General features: G+C 43.4%; 1 protein-coding gene across 1 annotated transcript in view; it reads left to right on the top strand.

Annotated features, from left to right (window-relative positions):
• Positions 1-20755, top strand: part of MICU1 (mitochondrial calcium uptake 1) — a 399405-nt gene that overhangs the window by 37364 nt on the left and 341286 nt on the right. The window contains exon 2 of the mRNA XM_075348939.1: positions 5573-5737. Coding sequence (XP_075205054.1) covers positions 5577-5737 — 161 coding nt within the window. The 5' untranslated portion in view covers positions 5573-5576. The remainder of the gene's footprint in view (positions 1-5572; positions 5738-20755) is intronic.

The following is a 20755-nucleotide window of genomic DNA, read 5'->3' as shown; positions in this document are numbered from 1 at the left end:
GGGCACCCCACAATCAATTGGTGGGTGACTTGGAGAGCATTTAAATTTTCTCATATGCAAGAGGGCTATTCATGCCACAATACACTGCATCGATATACCAGATAACCTCCAAATTCTCCCTTATGCAGGGGGCAATTGAAACACAACACAAATTCTCTGATGCTGCTGATTAGTGAACAAGATGGCTAGCGACCACTGCTGTAATATCACCCCTAGTCCCTCTCTATATAGGAGGCTACAGGCCGGCAGCATGAGTGCTGCACTACTGCTAATCCGGTATTTGGAGCGATTGATAATGCAAAATCAAAGTACATGGAACTTATAAGGCTAATCCATTTATTATCATCGCTCCAAAGAACCCTAGTAAATAGCAGGGGAAATAGCGATAAGATGATGCAAATATGCAGCTTTACTAACCAGTATATAATGTCCGTAATGGCGCCACCCCTCCCGTTCCGACGCGCGTTTCACCTTCTTCCTCAGGGAACGATAGTGCATTAGGTCAAATACGGGGTTTAAATACCGCGGGAAGTGTAAGACGTAACCGGAAGTGGGGGCGGGATTTACAATACATCCGGTGTTGGTTTATACATCATTTCCGGTCCGTGGAACGCAAATGCGGATCAGCTCCACCCGGAAGATACGGGATAAGAACTAGATCCGACATTTGCATCATTTAACCATTCCGGTCCAGGAAACCCAAAAGTATATCATCCTCAACCCGGACAGAACAAAAGTTCCTACTTTTAAAGAGTACCGCGATCGGAGCTGTGGGCGGGGTTAAAATTAGTCCCTGCCACCTATGCTTCCCAGTCTTATTGGGTTTCTGGGGTAGTGCATATTCTCATACAATCAACCCAGCACTGAAAGGCATGTATATGCTCTTATCAATACAGCGCTGGTGCGCATATCTTTTTTTATTTTTTTATAGCAGGTTTACAAAGTGATTAATAAATCACTGCCTGCTCATACCCATGCCTGACAGTGCTACCTTCAAAAGTTCTGAGTAATCCCAACCATAACAATTCATGATACAAAATACCCTGGCCACTTCTATATTTTTGGGAAAGCACTTGTATCCCCTTTTACCCCTGAATCGCTAGCTATAACCCACTATTCTCCGGTTATGGTTTTTATTTATTCCACATGAATGTATTAACACTACACTCCCATAATTAACAAAAGCCCACTATCAGTCCGTACGTATCTCAAACTTGGTTTCCCTTAATGCCATATGTCGGCGCATGCTGAACACGGCCCACCGGTCTATTGTCACCTTCCGATCACGGTCCGCAAACCCATGCCCGGCAGCCCACCCCCACGACAAGGTTCGTCGGTGGGACGGGGGGCCGGCCATGAGAAGCAGTGACCACGATCTGGAAGAAGACACCTAGGGTCATGAAAGAGCATGCGCACCATAGCCTTCATCCCTAATGCTAGTGCACCCGTGACACTCAATTGGTGATGAAAAAAAAAAAAAAAAATACATTCATGTGGAATAAATAAAAACCATAACCGGAGAATAGTGGGTTATAGCTAGCGATTCAGGGGTAAAAGGGGATACAAGTGCTTTCCCAAAAATATAGAAGTGGCCAGGGTATTTTGTATCATGAATTGTTATGGTTGGGATTACTCAGAACTTTTGAAGGTAGCACTGTCAGGCATGGGTATGAGCAGGCAGTGATTTATTAATCACTTTGTAAACCTGCTATAAACAATAAAAAAGATATGCGCACCAGCGCTGTATTGATAAGAGCATATACATGCCTTTCAGTGCTGGATTGATTGTATGAGAATATGCACTACCCCAGAAACCCAATAAGACTGGGAAGCATAGGTGGCAGGGACTAATTTTAACCCCGCCCACAGCTCCGATCGCGGTACTCTTTAAAAGTAGGAACTTTTGTTCTGTCCGGGTTGAGGATGATATACTTTTGGGTTTCCTGGACCGGAATGGTTAAATGATGCAAATGTCGGATCTAGTTCTTATCCCGTATCTTCCGGGTGGAGCTGATCCGCATTTGCGTTCCACGGACCGGAAATGATGTATAAACCAACACCGGATGTATTGTAAATCCCGCCCCCACTTCCGGTTACGTCTTACACTTCCCGCGGTATTTAAACCCCGTATTTGACCTAATGCACTATCGTTCCCTGAGGAAGAAGGTGAAACGCGCGTCGGAACGGGAGGGGTGGCGCCATTACGGACATTATATACTGGTTAGTAAAGCTGCATATTTGCATCATCTTATCGCTATTTCCCCTGCTATTTACTAGGGTTCTTTGGAGCGATGATAATAAATGGATTAGCCTTATAAGTTCCATGTACTTTGATTTTGCATTATCAATCGCTCCAAATACCGGATTAGCAGTAGTGCAGCACTCATGCTGCCGGCCTGTAGCCTCCTATATAGAGAGGGACTAGGGGTGATATTACAGCAGTGGTCGCTAGCCATCTTGTTCACTAATCAGCAGCATCAGAGAATTTGTGTTGTGTTTCAATTGCCCCCTGCATAAGGGAGAATTTGGAGGTTATCTGGTATATCGATGCAGTGTATTGTGGCATGAATAGCCCTCTTGCATATGAGAAAATTTAAATGCTCTCCAAGTCACCCACCAATTGATTGTGGGGTGCCCTCCTAAATTTAGGGGCATAGGGCATATCTTAAATTAGTACACTATATGGATGCTAGTATATTTATACTATCATTGATTTTGTGACTGTGTCCCTTTGGTATCCATCCCTGTTTGTGCATACCCTGCTTATTTTTAATTGTGTGTTACTTTTGTAATAATAAAAGATTTTTTCATGTTTTGGAAAAAAGCCGCTGTGTCGTGTAATTAATAGTTTAGAAAGGTGGTATTCCTGCAATATATAGTATTTCCCTGCTAGTGATTAATATATATATATATATATATATATATATATGCGCTTGCTTGTGTGTGTGTGTGTGTGTGTGTGTCTGTATGTTTGTGTATATAATATATACAGTGCCTACAAGTAGTATTCAACCCCCTGCAGATTTAGCAGGTTTACACATTCGAATTAACTTGGCATTGTGACATTTGGACTGTAGATCAGCCTGGAAGTGTGAAATGCACTGCAGCAAAAAAGAATGTTATTTCTTTTCTTTTTTTTTTTTTTTTTCAAATTGAGAAAAGTTTATCCAGAGGGTCATTTATTATTCAACCCCTCAAACCACCAGAATTCTGTTTGGTTCCCCTAAAGTATTAAGAAGTATTTCAGGCACAAAGAACAATGCGCTTCACATGTTTTGGATTAATTATCTCTTTTTCCAGCCTTTTCTGACTAATTAAGACCCTCCCCAAACTTGTGAACAGCACTCATACTTGGTCAACATGGGAAAGACAAAGGAGCATTCCAAGGCCATCAGAGACAAGATCGTGGAGGGTCACAAGGCTGGCAAGGGGTACAAAACCCTTTCCAAGGAGTTGGGCCTACCTGTCTCCACTGTTGGGAGCATCATCCGGAAGTGGAAGGCTTATGGAACTACTGTTAGCCTTCCACGGCCTGGACAGCCTTTGAAAGTTTCCTCCCATGCCGAGGCCAGGCTTGTCCGAAGAGTCAAGGCTAACCCAAGGACAACAAGGAAGGAGCTCCGGGAAGATCTCATGGCAGTGGGGACATTGGTTTCAGTCAATACCATAAGTAACGTACTCCACTGCAATGGTCTCCGTTCCAGACGAGCCCGTAAGGTACCTTTTACTTTCAAAGCGTCATGTCAAGGCTCGTCTACAGTTTGCTCATGATCACTTGGAGGACTCTGAGACAGACTGGTTCAAGGTTCTCTGGTCTGATGAGACCAAGATCGAGATCTTTGGTGTCAACCACACACGTGACGTTTGGAGACTGAATGGCACTGCATACGACCCCAAGAATACCATCCCTACAGTCAAGCATGGTGGTGGCAGCATCATGCTGTGGGGCTGTTTCTCAGCCAAGGGGCCTGGCCATCTGGTCCGCATCCATGAGAAGATGGATAGCACAGCCTACCTGGAGATTTTGGCCAAGAACCTCCTTCTCCTCCATCAAGGATCTTAAGATGGGTCGTCATTTCATCTTCCAACAAGACAACGACCCAAAGCACACAGCCAAGAAAACCAAGGCCTGGTTCAAGAGAGAGAAAATCAAGGTGTTGCAGTGGCCTAGTCAGTCTCCTGACCTTAACCCAATTGAAAACTTGTGGAAGGAGCTCAAGATTAAAGTCCACATGAGACACCCAAAGAACCTAGATAACTTGGAGAAGATCTGCATGGAGGATCAGGTCTTATAAAAGACGATTATTAGCTGTAATTGCAAACAAGGGTTATTCCACAAAATATTAAACCTAGGGGTTGAATAATAATTGACCCACACTTTTATGTTGAAAATTTATTAATATTTAACTGAGCAACATAACTTGTTGGTTTGTAAGATTTATGCATCTGTTAATAAATCCTGCTCTTGTTTGAAGTTTGCAGGCTCTAACTTATTTGCATCTTATCAAACCTGCTAAATCTGCAGGGGGGTTGAATACTACTTGTAGGCACTGTATATGTGTATGTGTGTGTATGTATGTATGTATGTATGTATGTATGTATGTATGTGTATATATATATATATATATATATATATATATATATATATATATATATATATATATATATATATAACCTGCGGCCGCCGGCAATGAGGAAGGAAGGAGGTGGGCGGGATGTTATGTCCCGCTCATCTCCGCTTCTATTGGGTCAAGTCGCAGTGACGCCGAGCGAAACGCCTCCTTAGAAAGGAAGCGGTTCGCCGGCAACAGCGACGTGGCTAGGCAGGTAAGTAGTGTGATGGGTGTAAGTGATGTTGTGCGCCACGGGCAGCGATTTGCCCGTGACGCACCACCGATGGTGGCGGGTACGCACGCTAGCAATATCGATAGCGATATCGCTGCGTGTAAAGCGGCCTTAAGGCTATGTTCACAAAGTGCTGCGCCAAAACCTGATCTATTGGCACTAAAAAAAACTGGTTTTTGCTGCATTTTTTTGGTGTCAATTGCCTACAGTACATGTTTTAATAAAGTTAGTTTCTTTCGCCAAAAACACTTCAAAAAACACAGCAGCGTTTTTGGCACTATTGCTTTCAATGTGGAAAAAAACAGCAAAAATGCTGAAATAATTGACATGCTGCTTTCAAAAACGTGCAGTTGTGTTCATGAGATTTCTGGAATCTCATAGCTTTTGCTGGTACTGTAAAAAGCAGCTTTTATTAGCATGGATTTCCATATAACCAATGCAAAAAACCATGCAAATAAAATGCAGCAAAAACTTACTGTGTGAACATAGCCTAATGCAGGAGCTCTGAACCTGCAACATTTACAGTGGGCAAACTTTTAAGCGTTGCTCCTTAACAAGGTAACGTATTTTTGGCTGAGGAATAGATAAATAGTTTTCAACATAAAGGCAGACACTTTGTATTTATAAACATGTATGAATTTGGTTAAAAAGTTGTGTGACATGGAACTCTTCTTGTGATGTGTTCATAATAAAAAAAAATGCTTATTTTAAACTTTTTTTTTTTTAGTAGGATGTTTCGTCTTCGCTTCTTGCCTGCGGTGGCAGGATTGGCAACTGTATCCCGTCGGTACCATGGAGTAGCTAATCCAGTGCATAGCAGACGGAGATTAATGTTTGCTGCTTTTGTGGGAGCAACAGCAGTATCTGCCAGTGCCGGATTACTCTGGAAGAGGTGAGAGGGTGCTTAGATATTTCAGCTTTATTCCTATCTATCTGTATGTTTATCTGGAATCTTCATTTATTGATATCAGAAAACATTGATAGTTGTCCGAATGATCTGGCATTTTTGTTAATCAGACTTTCAGAAATAAAGAGTAAAAGGATTTTTTTTTAGTTTTGTTAATAATTTTGCCCAGTATTTAATGTTATGAAACTTTGTTAAGGGATCTGATCATTCTTCTTAAAATGATTGCATGTGAGTGGCTGTAACCTCTGCTTTCCCCAGTTTATGTACTTCTCACATGCTACAGCTTCTGTACCAATGCAATCTGCTGCAGGAGGATGCTCCATCCCTCCTTTCGTTTGAATATGTGTACCTAATAGATATTATGAGCTATCACTGGAGATACCATAGGGTTGAGGTAAGAAGTGGCTGCTCACACTCCTGTGCATCCTATCTAATCTAATACTGTGGAAATACCAGAAGGGTTGAGGTAAGAAAAAGCTGCTCACACTGCTGTCCACCATATCTATCTGACTGTTGAGCATCTTCTGTGACCTATAGATTCTTTAAAAGTTTGTGGTATAGGTTATTTTTAGGTTACAACATTGAAGATTTGAGCATGTCACAGTTACCTGCTCCATTAAAGGAGAATTCTCGAATTATCAAATAGCTTTAATTAGCATAAAAATGAGCAAATTTGCAACTGTCTTGCATTTTGTATCTTCTGTCATTCTGTACTGAAAGCTTTTGTTTTTTATAAAGTACAGCTGATTTTCATGGAGCTGGACTACAAGTGCAACAGTGAACACCGAGTGTGCAGTAAGATACATTTCAGGAGAGAAGTTAACTCCTAATATCCCAGTCAGCTCTCTGCAGCCCATTGATTTCTATACAGCAGTTAGCTGCTCACCTCCCCCTGCCTCTAACCTCTTGACAAGTTGCTGTTATAAATCTTACTAACATACACACTAAACTGAACCTCCCACTCCCGGCTCCAAAACTTCTCCCAAGCTGCACCAATCCTCTGGAATGTTACACCCAAGAATCTAGAATGATCCACGACTTACACTGCTTCAGACGCTACCTAAAAACACATCTTTTTAAAGTGGTCCATCACTCTCTCTAATCGTAGTTAATTCATATATATCCCGTCATTTTTTCTCAGAACATAATCCTCCCTTAAACTCCATCGCACCCAAAACCATAACAAAGATTGGCTGGTGACTGGTTCATACAGCTCTTATCTATCCCCCATTTCGTTGAGATGGCTGAACCGTCGTCGTAAATAAGCAATTGAACCTTATGTCACACTCGCCTCACCCCATCTTTCGAGGAGGGTTGTCTTTTTTATTTTTGCTTTAATTATTGTATCTTCTATAACTGTTACTTATCATTGTTCGTATATGAACCCCTGAATTGGAAAGCGCTATGGAATATGTTGGTGCTATAGAAATAAAACTTAATATTTACTAAATACCAGCCTGCATCTTTAAGAGGTAGGTCTTCTAATCATGGCTTTCGGCTCTCACTGTCCACAGCTGTATGCTTGTTCAAATGCCCTGCTATGTGTAAATACAGTGCAGTGTAGAACTTATGCTGAGCTTTATACTTCTAATACAGTAGCTGTGCTACTCACTAGAACTGTCACTGAAGGAGGTGTGCCCGTCCTGCCAGGAGCCAGGAAGTGAGGAGACTGCATAGCTTTGAGCCACTCAAGAGAAAACTTAGAATACTCTTTTAACATTCCAAGGTAAAGTCTCTGTTAGGCTATGTGCGCACGTGTGCGCTCTGCACTGCACCTAAAAGGTGCGCTCCAGAGCGCAGCTGAAAAGCTCCGTTCTGAAGCGCATGGTGCCGGCGAGAACGTGCGCTCTGCCTGCTGCTCCTGCCATAGACAGAGCAGGGGCTGCCGGCAAAGCGCACGGAAGAAGTGACATGTCACTTCTTAGAACGCAGCGATTTGGGCAGCAGCCAAATCGCTGCGTTCTAATATGCCACGTGCGCACGGCCTCTGCACAATCTCCATAGACTGTGCAGGGGACGCAGGACGCATGCAGTTACGCTGCGCTACAAAGCGCAGCGTAACTGCATGAATTACGCACATGTGCGCACATAGCCTTAGTCTTATTTCAGATGCCAGGTTTTTTTTTCACATATTAGATAACAGACCCAGTTTCATGAGTGATTTGAATCAGAGCATCATCTGAGTTTTATCAGAGTTGGGTCCGATTTCCTCTTTTTTTGAAAATTAAAAAAAAAATGTTTCTCCACCCTTTCCTATCTAACAGTCTATGAAGAACGGACAGCATATTTTTTTCGCAGACGCATAGATTTGCATTGCAGAGTTTAATCCAACAATGATCAATATTAGACAAGTGTCTGAGATTTTGAATGGACCACTCAGCCCGTAAAAATGTTGTAGGCTTAGCAGAAGGCTTTAACCATCAACATACGCACGTCAGGATAATGCTTGTACAGGTTTCACTGTGTTGTGGAAAAAGTTGTGGTAAGGTCTTACCAGTAGGTCCTTTACAAAGCGTATTGACTCTATTGTTGGGCATCAGGGTGGCTTAGTGGGTAGCTTTGCAGAGGTAACCAAAGATAACCTCTGCATGGAGTTTGTATGTTCTTCCCCGTGTTTCTGGGGTTCTTCCAGACACTTTTGTTTCCGCCCACTCGCCAAATACCTACTGAGGGAATTTAGCTTGTCACTGTCCCCTTTGGGGCTGACATTCTCTGTACAAGCGTTGGCCTATAATCTGTGTTTCTGACCTCTAGCCCTGAAAGCTCCTTAACAGGTCACAATTTAAGGGTATCCTATAGGGAGAATCTATGCTACTTTCTGATGCCTTGGAAATCATTCCATCGCTTGCGTAATACTAAGGAAATCCTTAATATATATATAATAATAAAATATGACCGGTTATGGGACCCTGGAGTTGAGCTATGTAAGCAATAAAAATCAGTTATAATGATAAGTAGAGAAGTCAGATATATACTTAACACTATTAAAGCATGATGTATTGCATTGCAAAAATGTGTTTTCCCCAAATCTATAAAAGCTTTAGTTTCGTCCTTCAGTTCTGTCATAGATCGTTTTGCTCTGACAGGCCCAGGGTTTTGCACACAATGAATATAACTACGGTAGCTTCCAAAGTCACGGTCCTAATGATATTTTCAGGACAGTTTCGGCATGCGCTTCTACTTAAATAGTAAATTACTTAATAACAAATGTATCCAGATATTCTCACCTTCTAGTTAAGGGATCACCGTTAATTTAATGCTAAATGTCCTCCCATCAATAGCACAGTCATTATTCTAAACTCTGGCCTTCGTTAATTATTCATCAGGGCTTTTGACATTCTCTTTATGACCATCAGGCAGATCTATGAAATCTATTTTGGCCACCTAGCCAGGGGGTTAAAGAGGGTCAGTAGTTTAATTATGTTAAAGGGGTTCTCCGGGATAGAAAAAAACCTAAATAACTTAAGTAAATGTCATTATAAATTAAATTCCTAAATACTTTTAATTAGCACATCACAATAATTTTGTCTAGAGAGGTAATTACTGTAGAATTAAAATGGCCGTCACCTTGTTACACTGACAGAAACCTGTCCTAGAATGTTAGGACAGATGCCTGGTGTTATGCTGGTGGGGCGAGCACTGTTTTATTGGGTTCACTGGACTGAACATACCGTTCACTTTCCTGGGGGAGTGAACTGAACTGGTCGCCGGAGGTGGTAAGCAGCCGGGAGAGGGCAGCCTCTTTGGATCTGCGGTACCCCGGCAGCTGGCTCCACGGACATAGTACAGTCTCTGGTGGTAGCCGCAGCAGGCAGAATCATGGGTCCATCCGTGATGAATGTATGTATGGGTACGGCAGCAGTGGCTGGTGTCGATACTTGCGGCAGCTTGTATCGTAGCACACTGCCGGCGTAGGTAGTCGCAGCAGCAGCAGTAGATAGGAAATACACTGCAATAGAGTACAAATTAGCAGCATAAAGAAACACTATCAGCAGCAGCACTGAGAACTAGTAACATATCTGACTCGTTGCCCTGGGCAGAGGTGCTTTAAGTATCTGCAGCCTCTCAGCTGACCTGAAAGGCACTTCTGGGTTAGTGTATGTGACATCATGGGCTCTGTCAGTGCCTAGCATTGGTTACATTTCTTAAAATTTAGCCAGACATGAAGTTGTTTATAGACGGGGGGTGTGGGGGGTAGGCCCCTCATTGTTTCTACAAGACTATTAAGGTGGTGTCACACATAGCGACGCAGCAGCGATCACGACAAGCGATCTGACCTTATCAGGATCGCTGCTGCGTCGTTACATGGTCGCTGGTGAGCTGTCAAACAGGCAGATCTTACCAGCGACCAGTGACCAGCCCCCAGCCAGCAGCGACGCGTGGAAGCGTAACTAAGGTAAATATCGGGTAGCCAAGGAAAGCACTTCTCTTGGTTACCCGATATTTACCTTAGTTACTAGCGTCCGCCGCTCTCACGCTGCCAGTGCTGGCTCCCTGTTCCCTGCACTCCTAGCCAGAGTACACATCGGGTTAATTACCCGATGTGTACTCCAGCTACGTATGCAGGGAGCCGGCACTGGCAGCGAGAGAGAGAGATGTTTACCGTGGTTACAGCTTACCGCAGGCTGCCAGACGCCGGCTCCCTGCTCCCTGCTCGCTTCAGTTCGTCGGTCTCTCGCTGTCACACACAGCGATGTGGGCTTCACAGCGGGAGAGCAACGTCCAAAAAATGAAGCAGGACATTCAGCAACGACCGGCGACCTCGCAGCAGGGGTCAGGTTGTTGCTGGATGTCACACACAGTGACAGCGACGGGACGACGCTGCTACGTCACAGAAAATGGTGACTTAGCAGCGACGTCGTTGTCGTCGTCGTTATGTGTGACACCACCTTTAGGAGTCTAGTGTTACAGTTCTTGTTGACTCATGTAATTGCCTTGGCCAATGAAGGTCAGATACCCAGACAAATCAATTATGCGAACCTCCCATTGTATTGCGATGTAACTTAGCTGTTTCTCCCTCGTGTCTGCCAGAGATCATTACTACTAGGGATATTTTGTATACAGCTTGAGATCTAGCCAATAAGAGCCCAGTCTTAAGCTGGTGTCACACACAGCGACAACGACAACGTCGTCGCTGCTACGTCACCATTTTCTGTGACGTTGCAGCGACGTCCCGTCGCTGTCGCTGTGTGCGACATCCAGCAACGACCTGGCCCCTGCTGTGAGGTCGCCGGTCGTTGCTGAATGTCCAGCTTCATTTTTTGGTCGTCACTCTCCCGCTGTGACACACACATCGCTGTGTGTGACAGCGAGAGAGCGACGAAATGAAGCGAGCAGGAGCCGGCGTCTGGCAGCTGCGGTAAGCTGTAACCAGCGTAAACATCGGGTAACCAAGGGAAGACCTTTCCCTGGTTACCCGATATTTACCTTCGTTACCAGCCTCCGCTCTTGCTGCCAGCGCCGGCTCCTGCTCTGTGCACATGTGGCTGCAGTACGCATCGGGTAATTAACCCGATGTATACTGTAGCAAGGAGAGCAAGGAGCCAGCGCTAAGCAGTGCGCGCGGCTCCCTGCTCTCTGCACTGACATGTAGCTGCAGCACACATCGGGTTAATTAACCCGATGTGTACTGTACCTAGGAGAGCAAGGAGCCAGCGCTAAGCGCGGCTCCCTGCTCTCTGCACATGTAGCACAGCGACGTTATGATCGCTGCTTCTGCTGTGTTTGACAGCTAAGCAGCGATCATAACAGCGACTTACAAGGTCGCTGTTACGTCACAGAAAATGGTGACGTAACAGCGACGTCGTTGTCGCTGTCGCTTAGTGTGAACCCAGCATTATTCACCAATCGTGAAAACCCCGGTGGTCTGAATGGAGAGCTCAGGGGTATAAGAAGGAGGGACTGTCCATTGCCCGCGTAGACTCTTGCTACATGCTACCAGTCTAGGCCCTGCGGATCCAATTGACAGGCCATAACCGAACCTGGATTATAATACTACATGGACTTCAGCATCGAATGCAAGGATTTGGCTGAGCTATCAAAGACTACCTAAGGAAGGAATCCAGTTTGGGACAATCCCTAATCCCTGGTGAGCCAGCGGAAGGGTGAGAAACTGCCGGTTACATTTTGTAGTTTTGTTGGTTATGTGCCATATGTTGTTTAATTGTTTGGGGATCCAATAAAGTCTTAATATTGTGATTCCCTCATCCTGTGTTGTCTGAGTAGTGTTCCGCACATGGTTAAGGAGGTCGGGCGTTCAGTTTGGATGAGTCCTGGTCCATGCTGTCTTTCTAAAGGCGGCCGGATCGGCGGACGAGAGCACCCACTGACCCCCGTGTCTCCACAGGGTACGCTGGCCCTTTAAGGACAGGGGTGTGGCAGTCTGCGTGCCCTTTGGGCAGAACTAGAAAGCTTGTGAGATGTGCACAGCCTCTAGGAGATAGCATAGATCGGGAACGGGGCAACCACTGCAGGACGGCCAGATGGGTGAGAGGGCTGACTTCTCAGCCGGGGGAGAAGGGCAGGACAGTGCAGGGATGCCGGTATGGGTGTTACACCTGTGAGTGTGTAGTAGGAAACTTTGCTGCTGTGACCTTGAGATATTGTCATTCAGGGTGGGCACACAGATGTTTGAGCGGCCTCTTATCTCAGCATCTCTGATGTGATCCATTAGGAATTTTGACGATAATGGCCCACATATGGGGGCGGAGCTGCCTACTGCACATGCTCACAGGCATCTGTACGAACATTCAGGTCAGGTGTTTCTCTGTGATTTGCTAATTAAATGAATTTAGGAAATTATTTATAATGACATTTCCTTTAGTTGCTTAGATTTTGTTTCTATTCCGGAGAACTTTACTAGAGCCACATTTAATGCTCTGCCCACGTAATATTGTCTTTGATTGAAAGTGTTCCCGCACAGGAGATCCCAGAGATGGCTACATCTTCATTTGTATGTTCATCCAGTCTAAGAAGCTGACAGGCAGACACTGAATTACCGTGGATATGAATATTTACATGCTGCAAAGTCCGTTTCCAATATTCTTGAGACTGATTTCAAGCATCTTATATTGTATATTTTGATCTCCAGGGGTGTGTGCCTGTCTTTGCTTCTTCTGCTCATCTGTGTAAAAGTATTGCACACACCCAGCCTGCTCTACATCTACACTACATCGGGAACAGGAACCTATGACCTCCTCTTTACTTTTCATACCCATGTCTATGCCCGGTCAGCTATCCCCCCAAAAATGAAGGTCAGGCACCTGTCATACATGGGATCAGGGGAGTCATTGCTGGATGTCCAACCTGTTAGTTTTGTGACATTTAATTGGACTGACCTACAATCTAATAATCAGAAAAATGCCTTTACTGAAAAGATAATCAACATTGGTCAGATATGCAATATATATATATATATATATATATATATATATATATATATATATATATATATATATATATATATATATATATATATATATATATATATATACAAATGTTTTTATTAATCAAAAGGTAAGTAAGTTTATATTGCTTCCATTTTATAATGCAAGATTTAAGATCCATTTACACTGCAAGATTGGGAACGAGCATTCCCGAGAACGCTTGATAATGATAATCTTGCTGTCTAAGGCTATGTTCACACAGGGCATCTTTTACTGCGTTTTTGGTGCATTTTTGAGGTCACAATGATGCCCATAAATGCATGCACTTCCTTCTCCCAGCAAAGTCTATGAGATTTCTATTTTGCTGTCCACACTGGGCATCTTTTTTAGCTGCATTTTGGCTGCATTTTTGAAGATGCAGCATGTCAGTTCTTTTTTGCATTTCTGAGCCCTCCCAGTCAATAAATTTGACTTAAAAAAAACGCGTTGGGAAAAATGCGTTAAAAACGCGTCAAAAACGCATGTGTTTTTTATTCGTTTTTGCCACGGGTGCAGTTTTTGAGGACAAAAACGCTGCCTCTTTGTGGTTAAGAAAAGATGCAGTGTATGAACATAGCCTAAACAGGCTGCCGATAAAGGAGCAAAACGCTTTAGTTGGGTGAAATTATTTTTTTTTTTAGATTAAAGATTATCATTCTCAGCAGCAGAGTGTCCTGAGTATACAGAACATGAGCTGCCAAAAACAATGGCTGCTTTTGGTCACTGATCTATTACAGCTTGTTCTCTGCATATCTGAAGCACTGTCTGCCTGTATAAACAGACTAAGGGTTCCGTCATACTTTAGCAATGCTCCAGCGATCCCACCAGCGATCTGACCTGGTCAGGATCGCTGGTGCGTCGCTACACGGGTCGCTGGTGAGCTGTCAATCAGGGAGATCTCACCAGCAACCAGAGACCAGCCCCCAGCCAGCAGCGACGCGTGGAAGCGATGCTGCGCTTGGTAACTAAAGTAAATATCAGGTAACCAAGCGCTTGGTTACCCGATATTTACCTTGGTTACCAGCGCACACCGCTTAGCGCTGGCTCCCTGCACTCCTAGCCAGAGTACACATCGGGTTAATAAGCAAACCGCTTTGCTTATTTACCCGATGTGTACTCCGGCTACGTGTGCAGGGAACAGGGAGCCGGCACTGACAGCCTGAGAGCGGCGGACGCTAGTAACCAAGGTAAATATCAGGTAACCAAGCAAAGGGCTTCGCTTGGTTACCCGATATTTACCTTGGTTACAGCTTACCACAGGCTGCCAGACGCCGGCTCCCTGCTCCCTGCACATTCAGATCGTTGCTCTCTCGCTGTCAAACACAGCGATGTGTGCCTCACAGCGGGAGAGCAATGTCCAAAAAATGAACCAGCACTGTGTGTAACGAGCAGCGATTTCACAGCAGGGGCCAGGTCACTGCTCAGTGTCACACACAGCGAGATCGCTAATGAGGTCACTGCTGCGTCACAAAAACCGTGACTCAGCAGCGATCTCGCTGTGTGAGAATTACCCCTAAGGCCAGTTTCACACATCCGACATTTCGCCGCTTTGCCGGATCATAACACTCTAGTACAGTGCAATACAGTACAATTGCATCACATGACAGCATGTGACCGGAGCTTGCCGCGATGCCATTGTACTGTATTGCACCGTACTAGAGTGTGATGATCCGGCAAAGCGGCAAAATGCCGGATGTGTGAAACTGGCCTAGTAAGTGACCACCAATCAGTAAAATATTTACTGGTCATTTAACACCGCAAAAGTGTCTAGTTTAAGCAGACTTTTCGGGCCTGTTTTCACAGGTAAATTATCAATAAACAAATATTCCCTGGAAAGCTTGTTTCCCAATTACCAGCCTGTCTAGACTGCCAGTAAACTGTTAAAGAAGCAAAATAGTAATTTGTCTGCTGAAATTATTTTTAAGATTGCTTACAATTAATTATGTTCGGCAGCACATTGTCCAATGAAACCCTTTAGTAATGGAGGCACCTTTGACCTTTTAAAAGGGTTTTCCTACGAACATTGTTCATTTTAAAATTGATTTAAATCCAATAGATCTTGAAATAATAATAATTTCCACAATTGTATTTGTTAAAAAAAAAAAAAAAATGTCCCTGTTTGGAGATAATCATATATATGTGTCCCTGCTGTGTACTGTGTAATGGCTGTGTCTGACCGTACAGGAACCATGGTCTGATCATACCACTTGTATTGCGACGGATGGCCTCACGTTTCATCCATCGAAAATTGTCTGTCGGACGGAGACAACAGACAAAGTAACGTTTTTTTGTCTAAGTCGAAAAAACAGACAGCAACGGATCCGTTGGTTGTTTGGTACATTGGAAGCCTATGGGCGCAGGATCCGTCAAATGACGGAATCCGGCGACAGATTCCGTTTTTTTAAACTGAGCATGCTCCAAGTATTATTTAGCCCCCAGCTAGTCGGATCCGTTGAAAAACGGATCCATCACATCAGTTTTGCCACAATCTGCGATGGATCCGTCGTGAAAACGGATTGTGACTGATGGCAAAAAACTGATGTGTGAAAGGGGCCTAAACCCCCCGACGGAACCACTCACTCTGAGGCAGGTGCAGACACTTTGGACTTTGTTTGGCATCTGTTTTGCTGGTGTCCATCTTTTTAGGCGTGCACAGGACTGTGGTCATCCACATTTGTGCATTAAAAAGATGCCTAAAATGATGGGACACCGCCAGAACAGAGACCAGACAGAGACCAAAGTGTCTCCTTCTGCCTCATTATTGTGAGTGGTTGCAACAGGGGTTTTATCTGAATTGCTGTTTTTTTTTTTTTTTTTTAGATCTACACGGAAACCTTGACATAAAGGCTCGACAGAACTCACAGGGTAAATGTGAACCAAGTCTTATTCACATTTTTGGGGGTAGAATGGATTAATAGACAGCAGTATAAGAGTAGTTCTTATTCTCACTTTTGCTCGGTTCACTATGTGGTATTAGTGGTAACACTGCTCTAGTAAAAAATAGTTTTTCTTTTTTTTTTTTTCTTTTTAGAATAAGTAGTTTTCCCATCGCAATGTTCTGAGAGCTGTAATGTTTTTATTTTTTGGCAAACAGCTGTATGAGGGCTTATTTTTTGTGTCAGTTGGAGGTTTTTCGGTACCCTGTTGATGCACATAACATGTTTTGATCACTTTTTACTCCGATTTTTCAGATGCACAATGAACAAAAGTTAGTAATTTTCAGTTATTTGTTTTGTTTATTTCTTTTTCCATTGTTCACTGTGCAATAAAAGTGATAAGAACAGTTTATTCTTCAGGTCTGTATGATTACCGTGATATCAGATTTATGTACGGTAGTTTTTTTTATGCGTTGCTACTTTTGCACACAAACGATATTTTACAAAAAATATTTTTTTTCATAGCCATATTCTGAGAGCTGTAACTTTTATTTTTTTTTTCTCTGAGAGCCATATTAAAGCTTGTTTCTTGTCAGACGGTTTGGCATTTTCATATCTACCATTTTTGGGTTTTTTTTACATATAACTTTGGATTGCTTTTTATTCACTTTTTTGTGTGTCAGTATGATGAAAACAAAATCCCTTTTTTTGCAGAATAAATAACATGACCGTTTTGTAGATTGGTCTTGCCACAACTGGAACAATCCAATCATGTGTGCGTTTCTTTGTTTATGTTTAAAGACAAAAGCTGCATTTTTAGTGGCAAAATGACTTTTCTTGATTTTTGAAATTTTTTTTTTAACTTTTTTACACATTTTATTTAATTTTCTTACTTGGTCCCACTGTGGGACATGAATATTTTTCAGTTTGATCTCTTGTCTCATTACTGCAGCACTCCTGTTACTGCAGCATTATGAGACCTGTCAGTCTCACTGACAGAGCCTGTTAGATCCTGCTCATGGTAGAATCTAACAGGCCACCATACTTTAGGGTCTTCAAAAGACCACAGTGTACCATGGCAATGGCATAATTATGATCGAGGGGACCAGTCCAGTCCAAGGGGACTTTTGACCCCCATTTAACATCTTAGATACCACTTTTGCAATTGACAGCAGTATTTATAGGGTTAATTGGCCCTGATCAGTTCCAAAAGCTGTCAGGGCCAATACCTGCGAGTGTCGGCTGTCATATACAGCCATCACCTGTGGGTATTTTGCACACAGGGTGACGCTAAACACCTATTTCGCAGCGCCATTAAAAAGTGCTGCTGAGGAATAAGGCCCCTGAACTACTGCCGTTAAAAAGAGTTTCGTCTGTCATGAAGGGGTAAATAGGTAATGTGCTGCAGAGAAAAATGTTATTCTATGCACACAGAACAATCATATTCATACTGTGCACATGTAAATGCACCATTCTACCTAAATGGGGAATATATTAGTACCGTGTTTTTCTGAAGATAACACACTGCACTAGTGCTTTTTTTTTGGGTTAGGGTTTATTATTGGGGAAACACATTTGGGGTAGGTTTAACTACCCCCCTCCCCCTCCCAAAAAAGCAAACCTACCTTCCCAGGAGAATCATACTAGACTCCAGACATCTGTGTAGCTCCCAGGTCCTCCTGCAATCTTCGGTGGGCGCTCCCAGCTGGTATGCTCCATGCAGTCCTCACCTGCTTCTGGCCGACACACTCACATACATCCGATCGCACACACAACCACACATGAGATCGAGCACGCACACCACATCTGGCGATGCCGATTGCTTCCAGCCGGCAATGGAATGCGAGGATAGATGGTGGAGCGCATAGAGGACCTGTGGATGAACGCATTGATGCGTTCCACCGCAGGTCCTTTATACGTTCCACCGCAGATCTTCACACTCTACTGCACTGCATCCCAGGTTCCTTTGCCGGCCAGAAGCAATCTGTATCACCGGATGTGGTGAGTGTGTGTTCGATTTGATGTATGCTCGCACACGATTTGATGTGTGTGCGTGTGCTCTTGCACGATTTGATGTGTGTGTCTGCACGCGCGATCTGATGTAGGTTCTTGATGCGTTCCCCTGCAGGTCTTCCTGTTCGGCGTCTGGTACGTATGATTGCGGGGTCTTCTTTCTTCTCTCTTTTGGGGGTGTCTGCTTTCTATAATGAAGTATTCTTTTACTTTTTTAGGTGCATGTACACTTCATTATTGAACCACTACTAGGGCTTATTTTCAGGGTAGGACTTATATTTAAGCCTTTCTCTGAAAATGCTGAAAATTCCTGCTAGGGCTTATTTTGGGAGAACCACGGTATCAACAGACTTGTCTAATGTCTAAAAATACCCTCCAAGATACAAGATCTCGCTTTATTAAGTTTAAGACGCATAGTATTCCTCACTGACATCTAATAATTTATATCATCATATGTAGTTTAGGATTTATTATTAAGTCACATAAAAGGGGTGATTAAATTGCAATTATATGGAAGATTTCATGTAAAAATCTCAGCAATTAGAAATGAATACAGCAATTGTGCTTGTTAAATTTTACCCTTTTTATTTTTTTAAAAAAAGTCTCTCTTCAAATCAGTTGAACCGGTGTCAGTCAGCGGCGCGGGTGTGTGGGTGTGTGTTATGTCTCAATTAGTCTGCGGCACCTCTGCAGACATATCATTTCCAAAGATTTCCGCACTTTGCCGGCATTCATCTAAATTAGCTGGCCCTGAATGCTGTCTGAAATGACATTTATACAGCCCGAATCCGTTTTGCTTATAATGAGTAACATTTGCATAGCAGTTGAAGCAATCTTCTTAGCACCCGTTCCCAAATATCATATTAAAACTTTAGGAATATGAGGTTAACAGAGTTAATATGATGCATGAAATGAATACGGAGAGCTCATTTAAATGGAAAATAATTTTACAGATTCTGAAATGGAGACAAACACTCACATTAAAAAAAATGGAACCAAGAGTGTTTGGTTTGACTCCTAATATCTGCCCCCATCTGTTGGATCACTCGTGGGCCGACATAGTTCCTACGTCAATAATTTCCGGTAAATCAAAGATATATTTATAATTTGATGCAATTTCATATACTTTACTTACCAGTCATGGTGTAATGCAGGAGATTTGCATCTGAAAGGGAATCTGTCACCAGGTTTTTGCTCCCCTCATCTGAGAGCAGCGTAATGTAGAGATAGAGACCCTTATTCCAGCAATATGTCACTTAGTGAGCTGTTTGCTGTCATTTTGATATAATCCATGTTTTCTCTGCTGTAGATCTAGCAGTTATACAGCGCTCATGAGTGTGCTGTATTACCTGGCAACACGCCAAAGTAGTCCTGTAGTGATAATCTCCTGCTGATTAAACAGTGATTATATAAAAACTACACTAAGCAGCCCAGTAAGACACGGCTGGAATCAGGATCTATTCGCCTACATTTTGCTGGTCAAAAATCTGTTGACACATCCCCTTGAAGTCTTATGTGGTGGATCCTTTTGACTATAATATTGTATCTTTTCCATAACTTTTGTGGGCAATTATCAGCTGCCCACCTGCTGGCTCTGGGTGGAGACTAGCGGCGCTCACAGCCATAACGTCATCGCTGTGCGCACGTGTCCACATGCAGCCGCCGGCACAGACACAGGAGATGATCGCGATGCAGCAGGGTAACGGGGACGGCTCCACTCAGCGGCGCTGCCGCTGACACAGACGGGAGGACGAGCGATGCTGCAGGGAGTGAGGTAAGGTGAGGTGAGTATGAACGTTTATTCTTTTGATGTGCCACAGGATGCGGCCATACACCAGGATGGGGGTATATTATGAGCAGGATGGGGTCATATGAGCAGGATGGGGTCATATGAGCAGGATGGGGTCATATGAGCAGGATGGGGGCATTTGAGCAGGATGGGGGTATATTATGAGCAGGATGGGGGTATATTATGAGCAGGATGGGGGTATAATTATGAGCAGGATGGGGGTATATTGCAGGATGGGGCCATATGCCATGATGGGTTATATAGGAGGATGCGGCCATATGCCAGTATATAGCAGGATGCGGCCATATGGCAGGATGACGGTATATAGCAGGATGAGGGACATTTACTGTATATACAAGGCAGGAGGATCATTACCAGGATGGAGTACCTTAGTTAGAGAATTTGGGGAGATTACCCCCCATAACAGTGTCAGCAGCCCCATAACAGTGTGTCATGACCACATTTTTTGCTTAAAATTTTATTTTCCCATTTTCCTCCTCTAAAACCAGGGTGCGTCTTATAGTCCGGTGCGTCTTATAGTCCGAAAAATACGGTAGTCCATACGGCCAACTAAATGCGCTCAGCTGTTTTTTGCATTTCCTGTGACCAAGAGCGTGATTGGCTATAGGGTATAAAATAGATTTAAAATAAACCCAGCAATCTGAATTTACATATTCCTTTGTAATTTGGCATGGATTAACCTTAGTCTGTTGTCTATAGTGATGTCATGTCACCACTTTGGCATAACTATGGACTATACATAATCATACAAGATCAGGTTGTAGCAGGAGACGCACAAGATACAGTAGTATAGGGAAAAATGTGTAAGTACTATGCATTGGCTAGTATACTATTTTTGCATTAAGGACACCATAGTTCAATTCCCCCAAAATTCCTTTAA

The sequence above is a fragment of the Anomaloglossus baeobatrachus genome, chromosome 5 (genome assembly GCF_048569485.1).
Source record: "Anomaloglossus baeobatrachus isolate aAnoBae1 chromosome 5, aAnoBae1.hap1, whole genome shotgun sequence".
Taxonomy (NCBI): Eukaryota; Metazoa; Chordata; class Amphibia; order Anura; family Aromobatidae; genus Anomaloglossus; species Anomaloglossus baeobatrachus.
The sequence above is the reverse complement of the archived record's forward strand: the minus strand, read 5'-3'. Positions and strand labels throughout refer to the sequence as shown.